The 23837-nt window shown below is 37.3% G+C and overlaps 1 protein-coding gene across 3 annotated transcripts in view; it reads left to right on the top strand.

Annotated features, from left to right (window-relative positions):
• The window catches only part of CHM (CHM Rab escort protein), a 206934-nt gene that overhangs the window by 128340 nt on the left and 54757 nt on the right, over positions 1-23837 (top strand). For all 3 annotated transcript variants that reach the window (XM_078064860.1, XM_078064861.1, XM_078064862.1), the window contains exons 10-12: positions 12904-13008; positions 13574-13637; positions 21078-21174. In XM_078064860.1, the coding sequence (XP_077920986.1) occupies positions 12904-13008; positions 13574-13637; positions 21078-21174 (266 nt within the window). The remainder of the gene's footprint in view (positions 1-12903; positions 13009-13573; positions 13638-21077; positions 21175-23837) is intronic.

Below are 23837 nucleotides of genomic sequence, written 5' to 3' on the forward strand. Positions count from 1 at the left end.
TTTTTGGCCCTGACTCAGTTTCTTTGCTGGTTATTGGACTGTTCAAGTTTTCTATTTTTCTCTCTTCAGTTTTGGTAGTTTATATGTTTCTAGGAATTTATCTGTTTCTTCCAGGTTGTCCAATTTGTGGACGTATAGTTTTTCATAATATTCTCTTATAATTGTTTATATTTCTCTGGTGTCAGTTGCTATTTTTCCTCTCTCATTTGTGATTTTATTTATTAGGGTGCTTTCTCTTTGATAAGTCTGGGGTTTATCAATTTTTAAAATTTTTTCAAAGAACCAGCTCCTGGTTTCATTTATCTGTTCTATTGTTTTTTTTAGTTTCTGTATCATTTATTTCTGCTCTAATCTTTAGTATTTCTCTTCTTCTGATGACTTTAGGCTTCATTTGTTGTTCTTTATCTAGCTCTATTAAGTGTAAGGTTAGGTTATTTGAGATTTTTCTTGCTTCTTGAGGTAGGTCTGTATTGCTGTATATTTCCCTCTTGTGACTGCTTTTGCTGCATCCCAAAGGTTTGGACCATTATGTTTTCATTTTCATTTGTTTCCATGTATTTTTTTAAACTTCTTCTTTAATTTCCTGTTTGACCCATTCATTCTTTAGTACCCTTTAGCCTCCATGTATATGTGGTCTTTCCAAATTTTTTCTTATGGTTGACTTCAAGTTTCGTAGTGTTGTTACCATAATTATGCATGGTATGTTACCTGGTATGTGATCTGTTCTGGAGACTGTCCCATGTGCACTCGAAAAGAATGTGTATTCCCCTGCTTTAGGATGAAAAATTCTGAATATATCTATTAAGTCCATCTGGTCCAGTGTGTCATTCAGAGCCACTGTTCCCTTCTTAATTTTCTGCTTAGATAATCTATCCATTGCTCTAAGTGGGGTGTTAAAGTCCTCTACTATTATTGTATTATTATCAGTGAGTTCCTTTATGTTTGTTATTAGTTGTTTTATATATTTGAGTGCTCCCAAGTTGGGGATGTAAATATTTACAGTTGTTAGATCTTCTTGTTGGATATTGCCCTTTATTATGATATAGTGCCCTTTTTCATCTCTTATTAAAATCTTTGGATTAAAGTCTCATTTGTCTGATAGAAGTATTGCTACTCTGGCTTTCTTTTTCCATTTGCATGAGAAATGTTTCTCCATCCCCTCACTTTCAATCTGCAGGTGTCTTTAGGTATAAAATGAGTCTCTTATAGGTAGCATATAGATGCGTCTTAGGTAATCCATCCTGACACCCTTTGTCTTTTGATTGGATCATTTAGTCCATTTACATTCAGAGTAATTATTGGTAGATATGAATTTAGTGCCATCTTATTATTTGTTTTGTCATTGTTTCTGGAGATTTTCTCTGTTCCTGTATAGTCTTTTCATTTTTGGTCTTTCCTTCCCACTCAGAGAGTTCCCTTTAATATTTTTGCAGGGCTGGTTTAGTGGTCATGAACTCCTTTAGTTTTTGTTTGGGAAACTCTTTATCTCTCCTATTCTGAATGATAGCCTTGCCGGATAGAGTATTCTTGGCTGCAGATTTTTCCCATTCCGCAGTTTTAATTTATCATGTCCCTCTCTTCTAGCTTGTCACGTTTCTGTGGAGAGATCTACAGCTAGCCTTATGGGTCTTCCTTTGTTTGTTAGGGATTTCTTTTGTCTTACTGCTTTTAGGATTTTTTCTTTATCACCATATTTTGCAAATTTACCTATAATATATCTTGGTGTTGGCCTGCTTTTGTTGATTTTGATGGGAGTGCTCGCTGTCTCCTGGATCTGGATGTCTGTTTCCTTACCCAGATTGGGCAGGTTTTCAGCTATTATTTCCTCAAATAAACCTTCTGTCCCCTTTGCTCACTCTTCTCTTCTGGGACTCCTATGCTACAAATGCATTATGTTTAATGGAGCCACTGAGTTCCCTAAGTCTATTCCCATGATACATAATTCTTTTTTCTCTCTTTTGTTCAGTTTCATTATTTTCCATTATTCTGTCTTCCATTATCACTTTTTCGTTCCTGTGCTGCTTCCATGCTTGTGGTCATAATATCCTGTCTGTTTACAATCTCAGTTATTGCATTTTTTATTCTAAGTGATTGTCTTTTATGTCTGTCGTAAGGGCCTCCCTGAAGTCTCCATTCTTTTCTTGAGCCCAGTCAGTATCCTTATGATTATTGCTTTAAATTCTCCATGCAGGCATATTACTTTATGTGTTTCAAATAGATCTCTGGCTGTGACCTCTTCTTGTTTCGTTTGGGATGAATTCCTCCATCTTGGCCTTTTGTCTAAGTCTCTGTCTTCTTCTTTGTGTTAGAAAAGCCCATTATGTGTCCTGCTCCTGAGAGTAATGGCTTTATGAAGAAGAGGTCATACAGTGTCCAGGACCTGGTGCTTCAGGGAGTATCTCTGGTGTGTGCTGGGTTTCACTCTGCTGCTGTGTTTTGGCTTTTCTGCAGAGGATCTCCTTGCCTGCAGTGGGGATTGTTTGGTCCTTGGGCAGAGTGTGGCAAGTTTTAACTAGGGTAGTGCTCTGGTCTGCTTGTTAAATGAGACCTGATGCTACTTCCTCTAGAACTGAAGCCTTGCAGAACTCTCTGGGAAATGTGGTGTTTTCAAGGTTTTCTGCTGGTCTTCTGGGGAAGGGGCCTGCTGTGTTGGGACTTAGGGACACTTGCCTGAGAAAGTGGTACAGGCAGAGTTCAAGGGGGTGGGACTTGGTATAAACAGGTTAGTCTGACAGTGTTGGCACTGTGCTGTTGACTAAAGCTTGTTTATGCTGAGTGGCTGGGGAGGGAAATGGTGCCAGCCAGCTCCTTTATCCCCAGAGAGGGATCTCAGTGCTTATTGCTCTCAGAGAACCACTTTCAGAAGAGCATGTGTCCCAAGCATTTTTCAGATCACTGTTTTCATACTGTCTCTGGGTTGCTTGCTTGCCTGGAGCAATGCCCTGCACTTTGGGCTCTATCCCAGCCAAACATGCAGACTTTTATTTTTTTATTTTTTTAAGATTTTTATTTATTTATTTGACAGAGACACAGCGAGAGAGGGACACAAGCAGGGGGAGTGGGAGAGGGAGAAGCAGGCTTCCCGCTGAGCAGGGAGCCCAATGTGGGGCTCGATCCCAGGACCCTGGGACCATGACCTGAGCCGAAGGCAGCCGCTTAACGACTGAGCCACACAGGTGCCCCCGCAGACTTTTATTTTATTATTTATAAAATCAATTAATTAACATATAGTATATTATTAGTTTCAGAGGTAGAGTTTAGTGATTCATCAGTTGCATATAACACCCAGTTTTCATTACATCACGTGCCCTCCTTAATGCTCATCACCCAGTTACCCCATCCCCCCAACCCACGTTCCCTTCAGCAACCCTCTGTTTGTTTCCTATAGTTAAGAGTCTCTTATGGTTTGTCTCCCTCTCTGATTTCATCTTATTTTATTCTTCCTTCCCTTCCCCTATGTTCATCTGTTTTGTTTCTTAAATTCCACATATGAGTGAAATCATATATTTGTCTTTCTCTGACTGACTTATTTCACTTAGCGTAGTACCCTCTAGGTCCATCCACATCATTGCAAATGGCAAGATTTCATTCTTTTTGATGGCTGAGTAATATTCCACTGTATATTCCACCTGTTCTCTATCCATTCATCTGTCAGTGGACATCTGGGTTCTTTCCGTATTTTGGCTATTGTGGACATTAAGCATGTAGACACTTAAAAGTCCAAACTTTAGGGAAGTGCTGTGGTGGGAGCCTGTTCTGGTCTTTGGAGGAGGGTCTCGCAGTGTTGGGAGGCCTGCACGTTTGACTGAGAAGGGCAGTTGCACAGAGCACAGAGGAATGGGATTTGGAGCAAGTAGGCTAAACTAAGCCAGTTGGGGGCAAGAAGCCCTTAGAAGGTGTCTCTGCCTATGGTGGGGGGTGGTGGAGGGAAATGGTGACTACTGCTGGTTCACCACCCCACCCCACCCCCGCCGGGAGAGGAGGAGAGGTGTCTCTGTGAATGCCGCCTCTCACATAGGTGCTCCAAGAAGAGAGAACGGTCTCCCCTTGGGCCTTAGGTGATCCTCAGATGAGCTGTCTGCCCTCAGGTTACCTGTCATCTCTCCAGGAGTAGGGCAGTGCCCTCAGGGCTCTATCACAGCCAATCCAGAAGTCCTCTAAAACTGCAGTCTTTGAGCCCAGTTGGTTGCAAAAACTCACAAAAATCAACCCCTCTCATTTTCCCAGCCAGTGGCTTTGGGGAAGTGTTCTCCTTGTGAGTTTCTCTCTGTGCTCCTTTCTTTCTCTTACCTTTCTGTGCAACCAGGGCTTCCTCCCTTCCACAGCACCTGTGATCCATTTCTCCCCCAAACCACGTCTCTGGACTTCCTACCTTCCTGGATGTGGCCTCTTCTCTCCCTGTAGTTGTGGAGTTTATTCTTTCAGTCCTCAGGTCAATTTCTTGCGCATTCAGAATGATTTGATAGTTACCTAGTTATGTTTGAGGGAAGAGAGAAGCCTAGGTTCCTTCTGCTAAGTCACAAACAAGCTCCTCTCCTGAATTTTAAATAGCAGACATACTGCTACTTACTTAACATTTTGTTTTATGTCTTCATGGAAAGACCTCAAACATAACAATTATTGCCCAATAACTCCTAAGGCAATCATGGTCAGGTAGCCCTTGAATGAGAGAAAACCTGGAACTCCATCACTGCTGTGAATGACAGTGAGCAAGTCACTTTTCTCTGGGCCAGTTCCTTTATCTGTAAGATGAGTTAGATGAACTCTCCAGTAATCATTGAGTTTACTCCCATATATAACGTGCTTTGACTGTGTTAATAAAAGTACTTAGAAAGTACTTAGTTTTTCCTTAACATTTATAAATAAATTATCCCAACATGATTTATAAGCTTAAATATAGACCATTCTTACGTACTAGGTAATCTTCAGTCCCAGTGAGAAATAAAAAAAAACTTCTATGGATATAAATGAAATAGCAAAATGTCTACTTAGACCATCATATTATTTTATTAGACCTCCCATTTTCCAATGAATTTTTTTTTTATTGCCCATCTTGGTTGTTTAAGATACAGCCATTTTGGATTCTGCTTGTGATTCTCTTACTTGAACATTTATTCCAAGCCACAATTATTTACTTCCTTAAGAATAGAACAGTTTTTAAATTTGACCTGCATTCATAGTATTCATGATATCTCCAGTAGTCTCATGATAGTGTGTTGCTTAAGTGATCTTTAAAAGTTTTAAGAGACCACCAGTACTTAAAAATTTTAAATTCATCCCTTCACTAATAATTACCAAATTTATAATTTTTTGCCTTTTTAATAAGAATCCCATTTTGTGAAGTCAAACAGTCTCTATAAATATCTAAAGCTAGCATTGATTAAAGTTGACTCGGGCTAATTTATCTTTCCCAAACACTGCTTTCATGTTCAAAATCAAATACTTAAGAGAGCTACCAGTAATAGTGTTGCAGGATTACAGGGTTCTTGTCTCATGGAGTTGAAGAATGAATCTCGTGGACGCAAACGGTTGAAGTGAAGTGAAAGTTTATTAAGTGAAGGTGAGAGCAGAAAGGAAAGAAAACTCTTCTAGAGTGTGAGGGGGCCTGAATGGATTGCCACTGAGGGCTTTTAGTGGCAGTCTTTTATTGAGAACTGACTGGGAAGCTTGTTTCCTTGAGATTCTTGTGCCATCTTGGTTTGTTCCCTTATCTCTTGTTCAGCTTCTTCTCAGCATCTCCACCTGCCGGGAATAGTTTTAGAGCCTAGTCAGGGGAGTCAGGGGCCTCCTATCTCTCCTGCCTATACCTTAACCCCTTCCCTATTTATGAGACAGGACCTGTGGGCAGAAAGAGCTATACTGGAATTGTGAGGAGTGACTGTATATTTTTTAATTAGTGGGGGCTAGGGATAGCACAAGTCTCCAGGGAATCCGGAAGCAAGGCTATCAGGACCTTGAGGGGCCAGCTGCTGCCAAGATAAGGTTACTTTGAAACATGAAGGCACTAAGGCAGCCATGAGTTCGTTGAGGAAGATCACGCTCTGAATGTTTCAGGTACCTATCAGTGGGCTGCTGTAAGGAGATTTTAATTTAAGTTACATTTCTTTTGCCTTTGTTTCCCACATTAATAGGAGTTAATTTGTCAGGACTTGACTATAAAGTGAGGGATAATTTTTTGAGGGAAAAAATCTTGAACTTAATATTTAGACATATCCAACATACATTTCTTTTTAAGGAACCCAAGTTGACTTAAACTTTAAATTGTTTATTTTAAGTGTAATTAGAATATTAATAAAGAAATCAGCAATGATTTGCATTTGTCTCCTTATGGTCTTAGATTGCTCTCTTTTCCTGTTTTTCTGTGTGGAACACTTGGCATTCCCTTTGGTGTAGTGAAGAACTATTCATGCTTGAGTTCTAAGGTCAAAGTTTATTTCCTGATTCCACAGGCTAGATCAGAACCCTCTGCTGGCCCCCTGAGCCAGATCCCCTTGTATGATTGTAAATTCCATGTAAGAAAAGTCAGGATCTCATGACTATATGTCCAGAAGCAAAGCAGCTTCATATCACCCATTATACTCGGTAGCTGTGTGTTAAATGAATGAATGAATCTTAAAAATCTGATGATAATCTTCTGGTGATTTCTTTTCACCATCCATTGAGTAAAGCTGTAGAAGCATAAACGATCATAGCATTGAATTCAGTGTGGTGATTACACATCAATGTATTGTACAAACTTTGAAAGAAGAAATATAGAATATTAACCATACTTACTTTCAGATAGGTCTTATTTTTCATTTTTGTTTAGTTTGCTTTTCCTGAGAGCCACATTGACTGTGCTCTCTTTGCTATATTATCCATTGGCTCTGCTTTTCAGTTTTCAGAGGACAGATATCAACAATTCTTTTCTATATCCTGTCACTAAATTCTAATACTGGACCCCTCTGTTGACTGTTTCTAGAAACACTGAATGCTCTTATTGAGCAGCTTTCTTTTTCTTTGCAGCTGTGTTGACTGTGTAAAACTCCTATAAAGCAGATCTGTCCATTTAGCAGTATAGTATTTGATACTGGGGTAGGGTATGGATGACCTTGGACTAGATATGTCTGTAACCAGTAGTCTGAATCTAATTACTTCAGCTGCTGTTCTTTTGTTCTTTTGTACTTCAGCTGTCTCACTTGCTAGAATTCCTGCTGTGAGTATTTCTTAGAGATATCTTTTTTTTCTGATGTCAGGAATAACTATACCTTTTCCAGATACTTGGATGTTAGTAATGAATAGTATGTTAGAGCATGTGGGGTGACTGATCTTACTACCATTAGTCATTGTAGGAAAATTGCTGAATTTCTGATTTTAGCATGTCTCATTTGCAAAATGGTAGTGATAATATTCTATACATTTAACCTCTAGCAACCTCCAACCTCCATGCTAGTTGCTATGGGAATAACGGGATGAATAAAGCATGTACCTTGCCTTCGTGTACAAAGAGAGCAATAAACAGAGAAGTCTATAAAGTCAGATAGACCTGGATCTATATCCCGGCTTCCCCACTTACTAACTGAATGGACTTTAAAAGTTGTTTAACCTCCCTGTGCTCCAGTTTCTGTATAAAGTAACTACCTTATTTGGTTATTATGATTATTAACAAATAAAGCAGGTAGAACCATTTGTTACACATAGTAAGAGCTCAGTACATGTTAGCTAGTTGCAATTGTTAATGTAATTGGATACTTTGGAATCCCATGGAGGAGGTATATCCTGAAGATCCTTCTGTGCCGAAGCTAAGGACTTTGGACTGTTATCAGTGGTGGTTTTAAGTGGGTATATAACACGATTAGATTTGCAGTTTAAGTTATCAATTCTGGCAGTGATTTGGAAGAAACACTTTGATGATAAGAGATTCTTTTACCTCCTAAATCAGAGATTCTGAATCTTTGGTTTTGTCTCCACACTGTTCACATGCACGGAATACTTCCATTGCCTATCCATCCATTACCCATCCATGCAACAAGTATTAGTTGTTTTCTTTGTCTCATGCACTAGGAATATAGCCGAGAACAAGACAATCATGGTCTTTGTTTGCATGGAGCTTAGAGTCTACTGGGGGACATTAAAGAAAAATAAATTAATGAGATAATTACACATTGAGATCTTTTCATTATGCAGATCTAGCTCTGTCCCTCCCTGTGTAAAAAGCTTCAGTGGCTTTATATCACTTCTGAATAAAGTGTAAGACCCTTTTACATGACATGTGAGGCTCTGGGATCTGGCCTCTGCTCATCTCTCTTCCCTCCCTGCTTCCATTTTATTGTCATTTAACACTGAACTGTATGTGGATCCCTGTACTTTTCTCATTTGCCTCTCTACCCCTGCAAATGCTGCCCTTCTACCTGAAATGTTCTTCTTATTTGCTTGCTTAACTAGTTTTCATCCTTTAAAAGCAGCTAATGTTACCACTTTCTCTGAGGAGCATTCCCTGATACTCCACCTTTACCCCCTAAGTTTAGTTAGATATCTTCCCTTAGGACTCTCATGATGTCCTGTCCTCATTTCTTAACCCTGGACTTGGGTATTATCTTACAATTGCCTGTGTCTGCATCTTCATTATATTGGGAGCTCCTTAAGGATAAGATATTTTTATTCTTATATCTTAGAACAGTGCTTGGCACATGATTGTTATGCCGTCATTTACATCAAACAAATGAGCTACTGACTTGCTAGCAGTCCATTATCTTATTAGACTAAACACAAGTCTAAGGCAGTATAGTAGAGATGAAGAAAAGAAGCTAGTTTCAAGAAATCTTTATAAGGTAGAATCAAAATTGAGTAGCAGATTAGATATGGGAAGAAAGTTTCTAAGCTAGGGAACCTGACTGCTGGTCATGTCATTACATGAGATAGGTATTCCAAGGGGGGAAACAGGTAAGGAGTCATGATGAACTCATTTTGGGGTATGCTAGGTTTATTTATTTTATAAAAAGATTTTATTTATTCATTTGAGACAGATAGGGCATGAGCAGGCAGAGAGGCAGAGGGAGAGGGAGAAGCAGACTACCCGCTGAGCCAGAAGCCAGATGTGGGGCTTGATCCCAGGACCTGGAGATCATGACCTGAGCCAAAGGCAGACACTTAACCATCTGAGCCACCCAGGTGCCCCAGGGGTATGCTAGGTTTAAAAAGGGTTTGGAGTCTATCCAGAAACACATTGAGAAACACAGAAAGAAATAGATAAGACACAGTTAAAAATATGGATACAGAGCTTGGGATTGGTCAGAACACAGAATCATAGATTTGGAGTTATCTATCTGTTAATGTATTTGAAACTATTGGAGTGGATTTTTACCCAAGAAAAATGAATGATAAGCATTTTGGAATCGTTTTATTGAAGAGGTGACATTTGAACTAACGTGTTTTAGAAAGCATGGAAGGGCATAGTGAATAGAGAGAATTATTTTGTTTCCTTCAATGATTGGGGATCTTCAGTTTTTCTTAATTATGTATTTTTTATTATTTCATGTGATTGCTGCATTTCTTATCATACAGTTAGTTGGGATATTCTGAAAATCATAGACATTGGATACTTGTTATAATGTTATATTTCTCTTCTGGGCCAAATTTCAGATAAAGAGTTTTCATCTTGCTGAGCATTTTCTTCCTTATCATTTTGCTGTATATGTCCTCATATCATTGAACCAAGAATTGAATAACTGTTGTGATTTTTGATTTGGAAAACTCACCTCTAGAAATGTTCTGTCTGGACTCAGTGATTCTTACGATCCGCTTGGTCCTTGTGTCTCTGTAATTGAGAACTCCTATCGTGTTCCTCCTCAGTTTACTATTTCTGAAGCTCAGCAAGGCCCTCAACTAAATCCAGAATACTGTTAATCTTTAATGGCTTCCTCAGGTTTATGTGGAAGGGTGTTTTAATGTCTCTGGCAGTACTGTTTCATTGTGCTATTTTCCATTACTTAAGTGTCACCTAATTTTTTATATTAATCTTTATAATACAAAGTCTAAGTCTCGGTCCCAAATTAATATTCCTTTCTTCATTTTTCTCCTAATTAGGCCTAATATATGATAGTAAGTCAAGTATCTGGGGGGAAAACAAACCTTATTCCTTACTTAAACATGCTTTGGTTTGAACAGCCTTGCTCAGGCCTAGAGCCTTAGTACTTCAGAGTGAGACTATCAGGTGAGTTGTTACCATCATCTACCACATTGGGCATATGTGACCATCACATCAATTTCTGCAGAAATCACCTTTTTTTTTTTTTTTTTTTTTTTGTAGCAATAGCTCTTGACTTTTCTCTACCTAGCACAGCCTAAAACTACAACAGTAACAGTGGCATGCTCGACAGTGATTTTTCCCCGGGATTTGGGAGTTTATCAGAATCTCCAGGGGTACTTATAATTTGAAAAAGTCCCCCAGGTGTGATTCTGATTTGCTCCCTCTTCCTCCTCCTTCTCCTCCTCCTCCTCTTCTGAGAATCACTGTTTCATCTAGAAAGCTTCAGCATAAGTAGGCACATTTATTGGTATATTGACCTATATACTCCCTAATCCTCCTACACCCTTACCTCCCTTTTGAGTGGTACTAGTAGTTCTTTATAATACTATAACTTCTGAAACCAGTTTCTACCTGTCACCAAGGGTGTAGCCACCACCAAAGCAGCGCTGTTAGTGTTTGGAAGCCTACAAAACAAGATCTCCAGTAGCTTGAGGGCCAGATTTAATGGTGTGGTTTATTTAAATGGGAGTCCTTTGCGAAGACTTAGACTAAGAGTCCAGGATTTATACTAACACCAACCTTCCCCCCCCACCAATTTTATTCCAACATTTTATGATGAAAATTTTCAAATCTACACCAATGTTGAAAGAATTCCAGGATGAATATTTGTATATCCACAACCCAGATTCTATAATTAACATCTTAATATATTACTTGCTTAATCATGTTTCTACCCAAATATTTATTCCTCTATCCATCTGTTCACCTTTCTTAAGAATTTCACTAAGTAAATTCCAGATATCAATACAATTTCCCCTAAATACCTTGGCATGCCTATCATTAAGAGTTTAATATTTATTTATAGCCTTTCCTTTTGAAGTAAAATTTACATACAGTGAAGTGCCCAAATCTTAAGTGCTCAGTAGCTGAGTTTTGATAAATGACAAATCTGAATAACCCAAATCCCTATCAAGATATAGATTATAACACCCTCTTTTTTTCTGCCCAGATTATTCCCTCTTGACTTCTATAGTTTCTGACTTAAAGGTAAGAAAAAGGCTTGTCAGTGCTTCCAGGACAAATAGGGATCAGTGTTTAATGATGGATCAGCAGATTTCTCTTCTCCATTGCCTAAAGTACCTTGTGTTTTAAATTGTATGTGAATGTATTAAAACAGGATACTGAGTAAGTAACTTATCTTTTCAGTTTTTAAATAATTATTTTGGAAAATACTATATCTAGGTATAAATACCTTATATCTGTTCAGTTAAGTATTTTATAACGCAAAAGCTCTAGTTTAATGAAATGTGAGGACATATGCATAGAAACAACTGGGGAAGAGAAAGGAATTGGAGGTGAGATGGGAAAAAAATCAAATAATAATGTAATATAGCATGTATTAATATGTGGCTAATTGGTTAAAATATGTATTATGTATATCTAACATTATGAAGTATCACAGTCTGTCCTGACAACAGTGGCATGTCATTTATTCAAGAATAAACATATCATAATCTGCCTTTAGGAAATACACATTAAATTTCTCTTACTGTCAGTCTTGGGTGTTCATCATTTTGTTTTGTGCCTGGTAAATCTCTCTTAATTGGCTTATTTTTAGAGTGATATAGCATATTTTAATTTATATCAGTATATTTAAAATATGGTATAAGTTTGAAATTATTTACTTGCATTTTATGAGGAGTAACATACAAATGTATTTCTAATAAAATAATTCTGATCCCAAAAGGAGAAGCTGTGACAAAAGTAAATTGTGATATTTTCATAATAAAAAGCCATGCAGCCATTTGCATATCATTCCTGAGATATTACATACTGGCTTTGTCAGTACTGGTAAGTCCATTTCAAGGATGTTGCCCTTAGTCCATTAGTTTGGATAATGAGCCCTATAAAGTACATTTATAACTTGTGGCACTGCAAGGAGATGGATTCTAATTTTCATCCTTTTATCTAGACACATTGAAAGAAGGTCAGTGGAGGGTTCTATATGATTCATTGTCCCAACACATATCACGTGACAGAGACCTGATAATGTCCATGCATAAGTGTTTTCCTTATTTAGAAATAGCACTTGAAAGAAATCTTTTTTGATCATCCTTTGAAGTAAAGTAGAAACATACTAAAAGAAGCTTTATCCCTCTTTTTTTGTTTGTTTAAAGCGTTATCACATGTGTGACCAGATAGCTATTCTTGAACAAAAGAGAAAGCAACACTTAACAAAAATAAAAAGGCTTTAGTGACTTTTACAGACTGTGAATGATATAACAAGATATTTAATCAACTTTTCTCTCCTTTTCTTAGATCTATTAAGGGGAAAAAAGCCTTTTCTAAACAAAAGAAAAGCTTCTATATTCCTAAACATTAGAAAGCTTATGCTTATACTGTAATACTTACACTAACATTATTCTTATTAATGGTATTCAAAATAAATACTTAAATTCTATTCTATGTTTATAGTTTAAAGATTTCAAAGAAGCAACAAGAATATATATTCTGTAATTTAGTGTCAGTTTTATGTCAAAATGTGAAATTGTATACTGTTTTAAATTGTCTTCTAAGAAATTGGTTTCAGATTCAAAATTGTAGCTGATTATGTTTATTTTTCAATTGTGTAATCATTAATGAGAACTTTTTTGCTATGTTTATCTTCTTTGTAGATGTAAAGCAATCATAGATCAGTTTGGTCAGAGAATAATCTCTAAGCATTTCCTTGTGGAGGACAGTTACTTTTCTGAGAACACATGCTCACATGTACAATACCGGTAAGGCACCCCTCCACCCACTGTCTAAGGGAAGGTGAAACACTGGAAAATTTATCTGTGTGATTATATTGACACTTCTGTATGACTGTGTTCTTCAAGTTAGATACAAATGTGTACCAAACCAAAGATATATCCAATATATCCACTGAGTCTGGTTGTAGGGGAGTCCAGTCTAATTTTGACTCCTTTGTATCAGCTGGGGTTGGTCTGCAGGTCACATATCCTCCTTTCCTTTTTTTTTTTATTAAGATTTTATTTATTTATTTGAGAGAGCACGAGTGGGGTGGGGGCAGAGGGGGACGGAGAAACAGACTCCCTGCTGAGTAGGGAGCCCCATGCAAGATCATGACCTGAGCTGAAGGCAGACTCTTAACCACCTGAGCCACCCAGATGCCCCCACAATATTCTCCCTTCGATGAGCCAAGAAAAGATTAGAGTTTGACTTGGCTTGAGGAGGCAACACTTTTATCATGACTTAAATCTTTGAAATATGGTAGTTATATAACTATAAATAAAACTTATTTGTGGAATCTGAATCACTGATTAACTGTTTTGTGCATTACAGGCAGATCTCCAGGTCAGTCCTGATTACAGACAGATCTGTACTAAAAATGGATTCAGATCAACAGGTAATTTTAGTCCTGTACTTTTTAATAAATGTTGCTAACCTAATCTACATGGTATTATGTATAAATTAATATTGGTGAAATAAAATGTATTAAGCCATATGTGCTAATGTATATAATGCATTTTTTAAAAAATACATAATGTCAATTCTGTAATAATATTGGTTTCTTAAAGATTTCCTTCCAGCAGGATAAATAATTACATCTTATATAATATTTTTATTCTATGGAAATTGGACTAAATCCTAGTTTTTGACAGTTATTCTATGAAATTGAAAATATATTGTTATGGGGAGAAAAAGAGAATCCCCAGAGAATACATTTAAAACCCTTGGAGGAAAAGGCTTTATGGTAACCAACCCTAGAACAGTGGTGGTAAGCTTACCATTAGGCCTGGTGTGAATGAGTACCGCACACATTTCTGGTTCTAATGTTTCCTCATCACCATTGTTCCTTTCAGTACCCTCTTCTTTCTCCTCACTGCCAATTCTATAGGAATGTCTTTATGCCTTTGGTTTTTCCTCAGTCTGAACTCTTAAATTCCAAGAAGTATGCCCCTTCTTCTGATTACACAGTGACTGATAAAATCAGCTTACTTAGTATGACTCTCAGACCTTTTCTATATGCTACTGCTAAAAATAGGTTCCAAACATTCCTTAAGTTAGAAGCTTTCTGATATATAAAACAAATGTTTGCTATGCATATGAGCATAAATACTTTAATTAATAAATACTGAATGATTATTCAGTAAACAATGAGTGTCTTTTACATGCCATCCAGTGTGCTGAGATCTGAAGACAGTGCTAACCATGATAGCATCTCTGCCCTTATAGTTTGCAGTCTGGAAGATATAGATACAGACAGATAAATAGTAGCTATTTAAGTTAAGCATGACAAGCGTGAGCAAGGACTGGTACAGCAGCTATTGTAGTGCTCATCACACTGTCCTATAATTACCAGTTAACTTGTCTGTATCTTCCAGTAAACTATAAGCTTTGTGAGTGTGTTGAAGAATGACAGGGAGGCATTAAAGTGAAGAGAGAAAATAGACAATTCTGTAGAAGCTGAGCTGTGAAGAGTAGGAAAGAGGAAGTGATTCCTGAAGAGAGATGTGGAAGTGAAGAAGGCTTTTCTTTTCTTTAAAAGATTTGTGTATATTTCAGCTGATGCTGGAGCTAGTAGAGAGGGAAGGAAAGGTTGAAGATACCCAGGAGAAAAGGAAGACAATGCAGCAAAGTCCAGGTAAAGGCTGGGGAGGATGGGATTCAGAGAACAGGTAAAAAGCATTGCCCTGAGATGGGATGTGAGGCATCTTGAAATAAGAGGGTGAATGCAGGACTGTTTGTAGGTCTGGGAGTTCCCATCTGATAGGATCATTTACTTTTTTTTTTTTTTTTTTTTTTAGGATTTTATTTATTTATTTATTTGAGAGTGAGCAAGAGAGAGAGCACGAGCAGGGGAGGGGCAGAGGGAGAGGGAGAAGCAGACTACCTGCTGAGCAGGAAGCCCGACTCAGGGCTCCGTCCCAAGACCCTGGGATCAGGACCCGAGCCAAAGGCAAGCACTTAACTGACTGAGCCACCCTGGAGCCCCTCCATTTACTCTTTAAATTACAAAGTGAGGTCATCTCCTGAGAATGAGGGTATAAGAGTGCTTAACAGGCCAAAGCTCAAAGAAGGGTATACAGTAATAACTGTGAGGAGTTGGAGAGTGACCTATCTCATGGTCAGATGGCTGCACAGCATCGATGGCCCAGTTGAGTCTGGAGGTTATGGGTATACAGTGGCATTAATCTGCCCCTATCCTTTCAGCTCTTCCATTCTCTTACCCTCACCCAGTCTGCTCGTTGACCTGTTAAGAGACTTACAATTCCTTGTCCCCTCTTTTTCCTCCCAGTTTACCAGCTTCCTTCTGCCCTCTTCCTTTTCCATGTCCTAGACCCCATGGTTAATCTTCTGAACTGCCCTTCCCCCAATACCTTCAATTCCCATGTAGCCATGTTCTACTGCACCCACAGAGGAAAATCCTGTCCCTGGATGAGGCTATAATCTACATCTGGATTACAGAGGGATACTTGAGAAAACCACACAACCAGACAGACTGGCACAGCCACAGAGTTCGGGTTGCCAACCTCATTCATCTGGACCCTCTGCCTACTACCAGTTAGTTTTTCCACTGGCCTCAGATAGCTCCCTCTCCCTTTCCCCTCATTGCCTCATCCAAATCTTTACGTAATTTTACCCACCCTTCTCTCTTTTAGCTCTTTCACCTCACCCCCTGCTTCACTAAGAAAAGCAAGGCCACCTATTAAGCACAGTGACCCTGGAGCTCCTACCCCAGCACCCACAACTAATGCACAAGTACAGAGACTAATGAGGGGGCTCCCCTCCTTGTCCAAGGCCAGCAGCCCCTTTCACAAATGCTGTTGGCTCTCACGCGTGTACGTACGTACACACACACACACACACACACACCACCCTGTATGCTTGCTCTCTCTCCTGTGTCTTCAGGCTTTCCCTGCTATTGGCACCTTCCCCTCAAACCTATACACATGTACTAGCATTTTCTGTTCCAAAACTAAAAATTAAAAAGACAAAAACAAGAAACAAAAAAAATTCTCCTTTGACTTTGCCCCCATCTCTAATTGTATCCAATCTCTCACCTGTTCTTGTCAGCATTTTTAAGACAGTATCTATACTTGCTGGGGCGCCTGGGTGGCTCAGTCGGTTAAACGGCTGCCTTCGGCTCAGGTCACGATCCCAGAGTCCTGGGATCGAGCCCCGCATCGGGCTCCTTCCTCAGTGGGGAGCCTGCTTCTCCCTCTCCCTCTGCCTGCCTCTCTGCCTACTTGTGCTCTCTATCTCTGTCAAATAAATAAATAAAATCTTTAAAAAAAAAAGACAGTATCTATACTTGCTGCCTCCAGCTCCTTACCTCTCATTCATTTCTAGACCCAGCTTCTATCTCCACATTTCTACCACAATTTTTCTTGCTAAGTTTATTAATAACTTTATAATGGTCAGGACCACAGGACATTTTTTTGGTTTTTGTCTTTTTTGGTACATTTAGCAATGTTGATTATTCCCTTTTTTGACTTCCATGACACTGCTTTCCTGGTTCTCCTCATAACTCTCTGAATATTCCCTCTCTGCTTCTTTTGTGGGCTCTGTCCTCCTCTTAAATGTTGGGGCTCCTCAGGGTTCTTGTTTCAGCCCACATTATCTCTTGCTCTGTGCACACTTGCTGCTTGACTCCATATACTCTCATGGTTCTAACTCTGCATAAATGTTGGTGACAGCCATTTCTGTATCTCCCAGGAATGTTGGCCAAACTTCCTGCTGGACATCTGTCTCAAAAGCCCCTCAAACTGAACATACTCCGAGCTGAACTCACCATCTTCCCTCTCAAAACTACTCATCCAGTGCTCCCTACCTTAATGAAAAGCATTGACATCCTTCCAACTAACAACAACTTCCTCCCATCTCTGGTATCTCCTGAGCCTCCAGGTCCTCTCATTGTACTTTTTAGAAGTTGCTACAATCTGCTTTTCCTCTCAGTCCTTATTCTCACTGCTCTGGTTTTGGACCTCATTATTTCTGCCTTCTAACTTTTTGTTCTGCCTTTCATCTTGTCTCCTTCAGATCCATCCTCCACAGAGCTATCAGAGTGATCAGTCTAAAATATACATTTGGTATGCTTTTCTTTGTTTCCTACTTGGGTTTTTTCCTCTTTAAATTTTTGAAGCATATATAATGAGACTTAAAGAGAGGAAAGAATAGGTGTAAGTTTAGATAAATTTTATGAAAGTGGTATTAGAGGATTGAGGGAATTCCCTTTTGATGGCTTTTATTAATCTCTATGAGATTTAAGACAGTACCTTCTCAGTTCAGGACACAGAAGGTACTGGGGTAGGGGATTACTGACTGTATTTAGACATGATGGTTGTAGGAAACAGAAGAAATACAGGCATACCTCAGAGATATTGTGAGTAGTTCCAGAACACCGCAGTAAAGCAAATGTCACAATAAAGCAAGTCAGATGATTTTTTTGGTTTCTCAGTGCATATAAAAGTTATGTTTACACTACACTGTAGTTTATTAAGTGTGCAATATAGCATTATGTCTAAAAAATGTACTTACCTTAATTAAATGCTTTATTTCTAAACACTGCTAACCATCTTCTGAGCTTTCAGTGAATTCTAATCTTTTTTGCTGGTGGAGGGTCTTGCCTTGATGTTGATGGCTGCTGACTGATCAGGGTGGTGGTTATTAAAGGTTTGGGTGACTATGACAATTTCTTAAAATAAGACAATAATCTTTTCTGCATCATTTAACTCTTCTTTCATGAATGGTTTCTCTGGCATACAATGCTTTTTGATGGCATTTTACCCACAGGAGAAATTCCTTGAAAATTGGGAGTCAGTCCCAGCAAAATCTGTTTTGTTTTATCAACTAAGTTTATATCATATCTAAATCCTTTGTTGTCATTTCAACAATCTTCACAACATCATTGTCAGAAGTAGATTCCATCTCAAGAATCACTTTCTTTGCTCATCCATGAGAAGCAACTCCTCATTTATTCAAGTTTTATCATGAGATTGTAGCCATATAATCCTTTCTTCAAGCTTCACTTCTAATTCTAGTTGTCTTGCTGTTTCCCCACATCTGCGGTTACTTCCTCCACTGAAGTCTTGAACCCCTCAAAGTCATTCCTGAGGGTTGGAACCAACTTCCTCCAAACCCCTATTAATTTTGATATTTTGACCTCTTCCCATTAATCATGAGTGTTCTCAAGGGCATCTAGAATGGTGCATTCTGTGCAGAAGGTTTTCAAATTACTTTGCTCAGATCCATCAGAGGAATCACAATCTATGGCAAAGTCAAAATTACTCCTAGATCCATAAACTGCAGAAAATATGTTGTGTTATCAGGCATGAGAACAACATTAATCTTGTACATCTTCATCAGAACTCTCGGGTGACCAGGTTCACTGTCAATGAGCATTCATATTTTAAAAGCAATCTTTTCTGAGCAGTAGGTCTCAGCAGTGGGCTTAAAATACTCAGTAAACCATGTTGTGTCATCCAGGCTTTGTTGTTCCATTTACAGAGCACAGGGAGAGTAGATTTAACATAATTCTTAAAGGCCCTAGAATTATTGTAATGGTAAATGAGCATTGGCTTCAACTTAAAGTCACCAGCTACATTAGCCTTTAAAGTCAGCCTGTCCTTTGAAACTTTGAAGCCAGGTCTTGACTTCTCTCTTGCTATGAAAGCCCTAGATGACATCTTCTTCCAATAGAAGACTGATCTACCTGGAAAATTTGTACTTTAGCGTAGCCACCTTCATGAATTATCTTAGCTACATTTTCTGGATAACTTGTTGCAGCTTCTATATCAGTATTTGCTATTTCACCTTGCACTTCTTTATGGAGATGGCTTCTTTCCTTAAAGCTCGTGAACCAACTTTGGCTAAGCTTCAAACTTTTCTGTAACTTTCTCACCTCTCTCAGCCTTCATAGAATTAAAAAGAGTTAGGGCCTTGCTCTATATTTGGTTTTGGCTTAGGAAATGTTTTAGCTGGTTTGATCCAGACCACTGAAACTTTCTCCGTATCAGCAATATGGCTGTTTCCCTTTCTTATCATTCTCATGTTCACTGGAGTAGCACTTTTAATTTCCTTCAAGAAGTTTTCCTCTGCATTTACAACTTGGCTAGCTGTTTGGCACAAGATGCCTGGCTTTTGGCCTATCTCGGCTTTCAATGCGCCTTTCTCACTAAGCTTAATTATTTCTAGCTTTTGACTTAGAATGAGAGATGTGTGACTCTTCCTTTCATTTGAACACTTAGAGGTCATTATAGGGTTATTAATTTGCCTAATTTCAATATCATTGTGTCTCAGGGAATAGGGAGGCCCAAGGAGAGGGTAGAGACTGGGGAATGGTTGGTTGGTGGAACAGTCAGAGCACACAAAACATTTATCAGTTAAATTTGCTATTCTATATGGGCACAGTTCATGGAGCCCCTAAACAATTACAATAGTAACATCAAAGATCACTGATCCCAGATCACCATAACAAATATAATAATGAAAAAGTTTGAAATATTGTGAGAATTACCGAAATGTGACAGAGACATGAAGTAAGCAAAATGCTGTTGGAAAAAACCAATAGACTTGCTCAATGCAAGGTTGCCACAAACCTTCAATTGTTAAAAAAAAAAAAAAAAAATGTAGTATTTGCAAAGTGCAATAGAGTGAAGTGCAATAAAATGTGGTATGCCTGAACTTCCATGTTGGTGCAGTCCCTAAGATACCTTTCTGGTTATGCACATGTTTTTAGTCATAATCATTTGATAATGTACAACATTAGATTCATGTTTTAGTGGTTCCTCTCTCTTTAAGGTACAACATTTTGTATCATGGACAGCCAGTAGCAAAAGGGAGTTAAGAGGAATATGGAGAACACAGTTTTTGAGACATATTAAACCCCAAAATGGACTTACGAGGAATATGATAGTAGAATAGTCAGGGTTATTAAAAGAATTTCTGTTTTGAAAACTTGTAGGCATTTCCTGTGTGGGCTATCAATGTGACATCACCAGTCAAAATCTAGGCATTTAGTGCTCACAGATAAAAGTATAAATAGGGCTTTACCTTTTGGCAAGTATTTTATATATGAGAGGATATAGTTTCCTCAGATTGATGATTATTGAGAATTCATATTGAAACTTTTGGTTTTATAGAGAAACATTGACCTGATGGTCATTTAAAGTTGTAAGTATAAAGCCATGTAATATATTAGTAGTGCCTATAGCATATCAGCATACTGCATATCAATAAACATTACTTAAAAATAATTTTCCACTTTACTCTAAATTCTGGGTTTCTAATTTTATTAATGGAGTCCTTAAATTAATTTGAAGACCTTCATTTTGAAACATTTTGGTATATGTTCAGCTGTACTTTGGTATATGTTGACCAATTACTTTGCTTATTTCAATATCTTTGGGATTTATAACATTTTTAAATTTTAGTACCCTATATCTGCTTTTAGCCATTATGAATAATCAAAATTGATTTAATATGATGTTTTCAAATACTGAAGTGTATACAATTCAGAAATAAGTCATAATTGAATCCTTTGAAAATAAGTGAAGAATTAAATATTAAAGATATTTGAAATATTCATTGTCTATGAATTATATGAATGCAATGTATATGATATATAAGTATATAAATAATGCAGAAATTTGATGTTCGGACACATGTTCATGTTACATGTTTCAAATTCTGTTCTAAATTAAACCCTTACAAGTTAAATTTTTTCAAACATCAGTGGAGTTTGAGAAAAGACACTCAGTTTGAAAGTAAACTGCACTTTAATGATAGAATAATGAAAATGAGATCTACCAGCTATGTCTAATATTTTGTTTCCACTTTTTAGATTTCCATTTTGACAGTGCCAGGAGAGGAACCAGGAACTTTTGCTGTTCGAGTCATTGAGTTGTGTCCTTCAACAATGACATGCATGAAAGGCACATGTAAGCACAGTAGAATTTAGTCGTCTTGTGTGCTTGTTGAGGAAGTAAAGGGGGGCAGCCATTGATAAAGTTGTCTGGGTTCTGTTTATAGTCTTGCCATATATTTTTTTATTCACACTATTTGTTCACACACTTTATGTTCATACAGTAAGTCATTTTATACCTTCCCCTTGCCTCTAATCATGTTTGTGGCTACATCTTCATAGACACAATTTATAAACCCTCCAGGGAAAGAATTGCTGTGACTTTCCAGTTCTTTCTGTAATTTTACTTAAGCTTATTAGGAATATACTTTCACAAAATTTATTTTCTCTACTGTTAGTTTTCTTCTTTGCTTTTCCTTAGAATTCTTAATCCAGTTTATGAACTTCTACCATATGTAAATCCTCTATTTTTTTATGAGTCTAAAGTTAGGTACTACTTTATGTTCTTTTACCAATATGTATCAAAATTTCTGTCTCTAACACTGTCAGATACCATGCTTGTAGAATGTATTTCTTAAAGATGTTTCACTAAGTAGAAATCAGCAAGGATACATTGGATATCATTATGCCTAGACCTAAACTATGTACTGTAGGGATTACAAAAAGCAGAGGGTGGCATGCCTGATTTGAAATGTTCATAATCTTATTGCACACCTAATAGAACAAGACAGTATTAACTGTGTGCAGTGTATTCTGCTAGACATTTCAGGATAGGTAAAGATCAGTATGACATAGGCCTGACCTTAGGGGACTCAATCTACTGGGACAGATAAGACAAACACAAAAGTAGCTGTAAGAGGCAGAATATGAAAGTACCACCAGATTGGTACCAAAAAACAGTGGACTGTAGAGATTCATAGGAGGGAAGCAACAATGTCATTAGCTAGATTTTTTTTTAAATTCTGTAAATTTATATTGTTTTATTCAAGCTGTTACATGAATTATGAGAAGCAGAAGACTAATCTGGTTTGGCACAGTCAATGAAAACATGACTATGTCTTCAAATGTAGAACTACTACTTACTAAAAGATGTCAGAAATGTAGTTAAACAGAGAATTGGGAGCTTGTTGCCAGCAGGAAGAGTGAAGAAAACTTGTCCCTTATTGCTGTAATCCTAAATTTCAGTTTGAAAAGTAGCTCACTGATGGTTTTCTACCTTATATAGTGATTTGTGAATTAAGTAAATTTTTACCATGACAGTTACCATTATTTTTCCCTATTACCTTAACCGTTTTTTTTCATGTCTTTTTATCTGTGTTAGTATCTTAGATATAAAGTAAAACTACACTCATCTTTGGTTTTCTATATTACATTTATTTTATGTTAGTGAATGTTTTTGTAAACTTTTTTATAAATTTATTTTATTTTATTTTTCTGTGTGAAATATTTTTGTATGCCCAGTCTAATGATACATACTATTGACGGTTTGAAAGATATAAAAAAAGTAAAATTACTATAATCCTTCTACCCATAGATGATAAACACTTGGTGTGTATTTCTTTATCTTGCTTTTTATATGTGTATACATATATATTTCCATAAATATGCAATACTATTTTATATATTGTTTTATAATCTGCTTTTTAAAAAGACTTAATACAACAAAAATCTTTTTGCATGTTGATGATATTTTCAGTGATTGTGGGTATACCATTTTTATTTAATCCCATGCTGTTGAGATAAAGAGTTTTGAAAATTTTTACTTCATAGTCCTATAAAAAACAGCCTAATAAACAAATATTTGTGAAATTCCGTTGTTTTTTAAAAACTGAGTGGAATTATTGAGTTAGTTATTGCACATAGTTTTTTGTTTGTTTGTTTTGCAGTTATAGATTCGTAGATATTTGCAGAGATAATACAGAGAAGTCCCATGTACCCTTCACCCAGTTTCTTCCAATAGTTATATTTTACCAAATTATAGTACAATGTCAAAACCAGGAGTTTGACATTGTTCTAATGTGCATATGTGATTTTATCACATGTGTAGATTCTTAAGCGACCATCACCACAAGGATCCCTTGTATTGCCCATTTATAGCCATAGCTATATCCCTCCCTCCCCACACTAGTTACCTAATCCCTGGCAGCCACTAATCTGTTTTCTATCTCAGTAATTTTGTCATTTTGACAATGTCATATAGAATGAATCATATAATAGGTAACCTTTTTTTTCTTTTTTAATTTTTTTCTTTTTTTATTTAAAACAATAGGTAATCTTTTGAGTTTTTGTTGTTTTTTTTCTCAGTATAATTAAGGTTCACCCAACTTGTTGCATGTATCAATAGTACATTCCTGTTTATTGCTGAGTAGTAGTCCATGATAAGCTGTACTTCCTTCTGGCCTCCATGGTTTCTAATGAGAAATCTTCTGTTATTTGAGTTGTTTTTCCCCTGTAGGTACTGTGCTCCCCCCACCCCAGGCTGCTTTCAAGATTTTTCTTAGTCTTTAATTTTGAAGTTTTAATATGATGTGTCTTGACATAGATTTCTTTGGAATTATTCTATTTGACATTTATGTAGCCTCTTGAATTTGCAGGTTTATCTTTTGCCAAATTCAGAAAATGTTCATCCTTTTTTTCTCTGAGTATTTTTCAGCCTTATCCTCTTTTTCCTTCTGGGATTCATGTGACATGAATATTAGAACTTTCATTATAGTTCCACATGTCTCTGAAGCTCTGTTC

Source organism: Halichoerus grypus, chromosome X, assembly GCF_964656455.1.
Source record: "Halichoerus grypus chromosome X, mHalGry1.hap1.1, whole genome shotgun sequence".
In the NCBI taxonomy this organism is placed as follows: Eukaryota; Metazoa; Chordata; class Mammalia; order Carnivora; family Phocidae; genus Halichoerus; species Halichoerus grypus.